Source organism: Mya arenaria, chromosome 1 (genome assembly GCF_026914265.1).
Source record: "Mya arenaria isolate MELC-2E11 chromosome 1, ASM2691426v1".
NCBI lineage: Eukaryota > Metazoa > Mollusca > Bivalvia > Myida > Myidae > Mya > Mya arenaria.
The window spans coordinates 2498970-2505724 of NC_069122.1; the positions used below are offsets into that span (position 1 = coordinate 2498970).

The 6755-nt window shown below is 34.7% G+C and overlaps 1 protein-coding gene across 1 annotated transcript; it reads left to right on the plus strand.

Moving 5' to 3' along the window:
• Positions 1-3113: 3113 nt before the first annotated feature.
• Positions 3114-6162, plus strand: LOC128237467 (uncharacterized). The gene is made up of 2 exons (XM_052953034.1): positions 3114-3206; positions 3687-6162. The coding sequence occupies exon 2, from the start codon at positions 3753-3755 to the stop codon at positions 5556-5558; it is 1806 nt and encodes a 601-aa protein (XP_052808994.1). The 5' UTR covers positions 3114-3206; positions 3687-3752; the 3' UTR covers positions 5559-6162.
• The last annotated feature ends 593 nt before the right edge of the window (positions 6163-6755 follow it).

Below are 6755 nucleotides of genomic sequence, written 5' to 3' on the forward strand. Positions count from 1 at the left end.
GCGATTCTACCGAGCACTTGAATTTATCCCACTTTAAGAACGGTTCCGAATTTTCAATGGTGTATATAAATGGAAGAATCGTATCGAATATTAATCAGACCAAAAAAAGAGTTTTATTTGGTAGTATTTGTTTTTGATGTGACTTTTTATGTAAAACAATCATTTAACTTTTCATGTTAAAACATCATTGAAGTAATATAATTGTTGTGTTTCTGGAATCGAATATGCTTAAACGGATTTGCAGGTGTCGTGGATGACCTTGTCAGAGACTGTTTAATATTTTGTCTGTTTTGGTTTAATCAGTTGCGTGGATTTGATTCCAACGTAGATTTGATATACATTATATAGAATAAGAAGAAATACATTCGGGACCGGAAAAAAGTCGACATAACCGGAAAGTAGACTTATCCGACGTCGACATAGCGAGGCACGATTTTACCTTTACAATAATATTATATTTATTTAAGAATGACTTTTAATTCTATTTAGATTATCATAACATTTCATAATTTATGAAACAACTATGATCAAAAAGCTTGAATTTAAAACAACTTGCAAAAAAATAGCTCCTTCTTCTTATTATTGCTGGATCGAGCAATATTAGCCGATTGGGAAAAAAACAGACTGTTTGAGGTTCGGTCGAGATATTCTCTTGTCTGTTGAAGGTTTGGTTACCACAATTTATTTTGTTTGGTTTCTAGTGCGGTGTGCTAAAATGGGCCAAAAATTCTCGGATAATTTCTTTAATTAACATCAAAACCTGGAATTTTGTCTTGAAGCGAATGTTTAATTCAGTCTATGTAAAAGTTCAATATTTAAACCAGACCTAATATAGTTTTGAAATATTGATTTGTCATTGAAATAAACTTGCTGACGTAGACCATATTATACATGTAATGACGCGTCGTTGTTATCTTTGAATTACTTGCGACGTACACTGTTCGTCTAAAAATTATTAATATCAAGTTGAGTAACATCAACATATGTTAAAACATCTGTATTGAAGATTTTGCTCCCGTTGATTAAACAATTGTCCACGTTTCCCGTTTTTGTGTGAGACTCGGATTGTGCTTAAGAATCCAAGCGGAAGCGAAATATGATTCTGTAAAACGTGATGTAACCTGCTGAGTTCTTTCAAGTACGTCATTGATATTTACCAGACACTTGAGATCTTACTTCCAAAATGAAGCAACAATCGCGACTTCTGTAACATAACATAATCATAAAATGAGCTATAACGTCGCATCTGGTGAACGGATTATGTAAATACATAGATGCCTTCCATTCGTATGTACTCCTGGTTGTTACGGTTGTTGATGACACTCATGCATCTGGTTAGATTTAGACGAAGATAAGGTGATCTTGACTGGTCTATAATAATATATATTTGCTGGTTTGAAAATCTGAAAAACATGTCTAGATTTAGTTCTTTAATGTGTTCGGTGTAAAGAACTGATACACGAGAGACAACTTTCCATGGTTGAAACAGTACTGAACACAATTATCTTTTTCCCCAGTAATGCCCTTTTCATACCGAACGCTAGAAAAGGGAACTGTTCGTACCATATTTTAGCGTCTTTCGATTTAACGCGACCGGGTTATGAACCATCGACCTTCCGAAAGCTCTTCCACTGAGTTATCGGGGCGGCCGAGTTCACAGGTTCATTTCCAAGGTCGGTAAATTATATGGTATTATCATACGACCGTAAATACCTGCAAGTCTCTTGCTCGTGATGTCTCTAGTACTGCTAGTGTTCTATCCCCACTTTATGATATAAGTGTTGGCAAGGACTCTAAGACCCCCGTTGTAATAGACTGATGAATTGTTGTTTTGTCTAAATCTTAAGAATGTGCAACCAGTTCACAAGTCAGTCTTAATTCCACAACCAGGTGACCAGCTTTGGAGTATTGCTAATGAATCTCTAAGTGGACAAGGTATGGCGCTAGGCTCTACATTACAAGGGGCAACAAATTAGCACTGAATCGTTTTTGAGTGCTTGTATTGATTATTTAGGTGATTTGGTTACAGTGTGAAATCAAAGCGCTCACTGCAATTAAACATTACAGTCCACTAATTATTCTGGCTACCAGCACTTGTGTGTGCGGTCGGATAGTCAACTATGTGTAAAAGCATACTGACTTAACAGCAGCGAATGCAATGCATTCTATATTTATACTTCGATTCGCATAACAGTTCAAACAACAGAAAAGTGAGGACCAACTTGAATGTATTGGGTAATTGTTTTGTAACTGATTTCATGAATAAAACAATCAACTTGTGTCTGTTGTCCGCGATACTGTAACTTCAATTACTTACTGCAAGTGCCGTAATTCCTGATGAATGGGGAGGAATTCACCTACTGCGATTTATAATCCGAATAGGCTCTGGGTCGAATAGTCCGTCTATGAAAACCCTCTGAGTAATTATCATATTATGTTTCCTATTTTTTTCTCGTACTTCGTTCTTTGTAAAATGCTTCTGACAATGTTATTATCTATTTCATTTTCATACGAAATAATTAAATAAATGTATTTTTGCACAGAACTTTTTTTATAATTGTCAGTGTTCAACTAATAAGTACTGCTGCCTCTCGCATTGATTGATATCTGATTGCAATTGTCCCCCTTTGTCTATAAAGTTATTTCTGCGGCAGGTTTTAACAGTCTATTACAACAGTTTAAATTACACCACTTGTGTAAGCGATTTTTTCGAAATATTTTAAAAAATATGAAAACTTTGACGTTTTTAGTAAAAAAATGTAAAGATGTTATTTTAATGTAATTTTAATTTTGTTTTAATATACTAAAAAACAAATTTTACCCCCTTTATTAAATGACGTTTAGACTTGTTTAAATATTAATGATTCTTCCATGTTTATTTTTATGCTGCAAGCATTATTTTCGCGGCTACATTTACGTTGCTATTTTTAATTATTCTTTCAAGCGTAAATGTAAACCAAGAAGCTCGGCGTTAATATTTTCTCTTCGGACAAATAATGTTATGTAAGGGTGAACGTTTTAACTTACAATATTTGCTATCTTTTGAGTTCAAACTTTATCAAGCAGACATTGATTTTTGAAAACCGATACAGCAATTTGTATGAACGGAGAATAAAATTTAAACCGGCCATGCAGTGGTATTCCGTGTTTGTTTGGTTGGGAATAAAGATTTCAGGATAGATACAACAGACATAAATCTGATCAAGGTAAATTATATTATTGTTTTCCTTTTTCTTGAGATAGATTATACAATAATAAGTGTGATACATAAATCATGTTTGTCATGACTAGCCGGAAATACAAGTAAAACAACTTCATGTATTCAGTTTGAATAGTTATAATAATTACCAATAGGTAATTAGATGTTTTAATTGTGAATTATTTCATAAGACCATGTATTTTAGAAATGTTTATTAATCAACAAAAACATTATATTTCTAAATGTTTACAATACAATTAAATCAATGCTCTAATTTCGTATATCAGTGTTGACATGTATGGATCTCCTAGCGAGCAAGCGTAACGTAATAGCTTTAAATCAATGATCAGGAGATACCTATGGTATTTATGCCATCATGTATATCGCGTCAAGTAGGGTGACTTGAGAGGGGTTTTATATCATGATATGTTAATGCTAATATTACGAATACCAACACAGTATCATACAGTTTCATCATCTTTTTCAGGGTCGCCGTTAGATTAAATAAAAACTCTGCGCTTAATGTATTAGAGGTTTGACAATCATTTATAAGATGTCAAAAGCAAAGGATAAAGAACAGGCTTGTGACGCACACAAGCATGAACTCGCTGTATCTGTATGTATCAAACATCACAATTTATTGTGCCTAGATTGTATTTTGCATAAGAAAAAGACTGACTGTGACCTCAAGATTATAGAAAAGCTCTTACCGGCCGAACGACACTTGTATGAACTTTTGATCATTAAGAAGAGTATTGTCGAAAAGAAGCGGAACATTGATACTCATGCAGAATCGGTTCAGGAGAAAAGTAAGGAACTCAGAGGAGAAATCAAAGCACATACTGAGAGGTTAATTCAAGAGATCAAAGAATGTGAAGTCAAAACTGCTAGAGAGGTAGAGCTGCAATCAAAAATTCTTTTGGATCGGGATAAAGAAGAAATCCGCAAAATCAAATCTCTAGAAGATGATGTTTTGAAAAAGATTGGAGCTATCAACACAATAGACAACGAGGCTTTCGAATCAGAAATCGAACAACTGCATGAGCAAGAAGAAAATGTAATGAACCTAGCTGATCTGGAAGTCTTGTCCCGATATATTGAAACATTGACAATTACCAATGTCAATGACAACGGCTGCTCAGGTAAGATCGAGATATTTGATTTTAATAAACAGGATGACTACCTCGGTCCATTGTCAAAAGACAAACAGAGCACTCACAAAAACAGTAGTAAAGGAGCAGAAAACAACCCGAGCGAAGATGAGGTTAAATCACCTCCTCCTGTTGGGCCAAAGCCTACCAAAACCATGAATAGACAAGCAAAAGAAGCAGCAGTCACAGGAGATACAACAGAAGCGGCAGTATCAGATTTTGTTCCATTACCAGATGCTGTTTCTAAGAAAAAGAGTTGGCTACCCTTTCAAAGTAATAAAGGAAGCCGAGGTAAAGATGAGGAAGATCGCCAAATTAAATCAAAAGATCAATTGAAGCCAAAGGGTATTCCGGACTTTTCATCATTAAAAGACAGGGAACTTCAATTGAGTCAACTTGGGTCGAAAATGGGATTAATTAAAATAAGAAGCATAGCTGTGACAGGATCGTATCAGTTTGTGTTGCTTGATGAACATGGTAAACTGATGTTGACGGATATAACAGGTCATATAAATGACAGTATGAAACTCAAAACAAGTGATATGCCGTACATAACATCATATGGCAGTCATTCTGTAGCCATGTTTCAAAACAGAGAACAAACCATTAACATTGTGAATTTTAACAACGGTAAACTGATGAAAGCTAAAGCGTTGTCAAAACTGAAACAAAGGGTAACAGTCACAGGGTTTGATTATCATGAAGACACTCATACATTTGCGATAAGTGGATATGATGGTGACAAAGGGTGCTTGATTATTGTTCATATTGACAAACAAAGTCAGGAAGAGTGTCACAAATTCGACATGCGAGTGTTTTTGAAACCGAGTCCGAACGAAAATGATGTGCACAAAACGGTGTATGATTTCCAAAATGAGGCAATTTACGTTTTGAATGTCACTAATAAGACCCTGAAGCGCTTTGATTTCTCTACGAACAGTTTTAAATGGAAACGAAAAATACACGAGGAAAGTTTTAGTCCCCAACAAATGACAGCTGACTCAAGCAAATTGTATGTGACGAGCATGAACTGTGTCGTTGTGTTTGAAAAGGAAACCGGAGATTCAAACCAATCTCTACAGGCAGATAAACTAGGGAACGACGTTCTGAATGCGATTTGCCTTATACTAAATGAGCGCTTAGTGGTTGCCTCGTGCGTTTCCGAAGATCCTCAAAAAGCAGCGACCCTCGTGTTTCTTGATATTTAAGTAGATAAAAGATATCCAACCGAAACGCGAAACCTACCTATCATGCTTGCTTTGATATGGATCTTTTATTGACATCAAAAAATGAAAAACACCACCGATGCCCACGAGCACAAACTAGAATTTTATTCCATTTTAAATCATATTAAGTCAGATTCTGAAGTATTCTGCTTTATGTGGATATGATTTGGGAATTTATTAGTGGTGATTTTTGTCATTATATTGTTCGAAAACCTAAAAACAAACCTGCTGTTTTAAGGACTTCAAATCCTATCTTTAAATATTAACGAATTCCCAAATTCGTTTCAAGTGGCAAACGGAATAATGGCATATTGAGCAAACGCATTTAATGTGTGTCCTGTCTGTATTGTTCAACTGTACGTGATCTTGACACATGATCCGGTCCGAGGGAGATTTGGTTCTAAAAACGTTAAAATCATTTGTATATATTATCTGCTTATAAGCAATTCAACCCTTATGTTATTGTTGTTTTGAATTGACTTCATACACTCATTGTCTCGATATATCTTAAATCTGTTTTATTTACATATCTTCATTATCATCACTTCATATCATAACACACATACTAAAGTTACTTTTTAATGAATTACCCAGTCGTTATGTTTATCAATTTATGTAGACCTTTCTGCTTCTTTGCTTGGTAAAATAAACGTTGCAAATTACATGAGAAGTTAAGTTATTTTAAAGTTAACGAAGATTCTGTTGAAAGTCTCAATGACCAAGACCAAACAAATACTATAGTAAAGAAAAGACGCATTACATCAAGACAATTTTATCTTTAAGGTTAAGACAATCAACATATCGTTATCTGTAAATGGTATGGCGGTCACACTGGCACTGATTATAAGCGCTCAAATAGGTCTTTGAAGACCTAATTCAGAACAATGTTTACAATTTAAAGATACAGCCGAGAAGTTAAAACATCGTACATAAAACAAAGCTTTAGTCGAGGTTATACATAAACACCGAAACATTTATTTTTGTTTGAATGGTGTTTATGATGGTGCCATTTCAGCTAGGATATTTGGTATGAGACGAAAACCAAACGTATAACGTTTTTTTTTTACAGAGTTCGGAACTCAAAATGGTCACCGTGATACTCGGTACGCAGAATCTCAAATTCGGTACTAAGGCTCTTAAAACAGGTTTAAATTATTTATTTCTGACGAATCAGGAAGA

Bases quoted from the DNA above. Each gene is read 5' to 3' on its own strand.
- LOC128237467 (XM_052953034.1), top strand. From the start codon at position 3,753: ATGTCAAAAGCAAAGGATAAAGAACAGGCTTGTGACGCACACAAGCAT.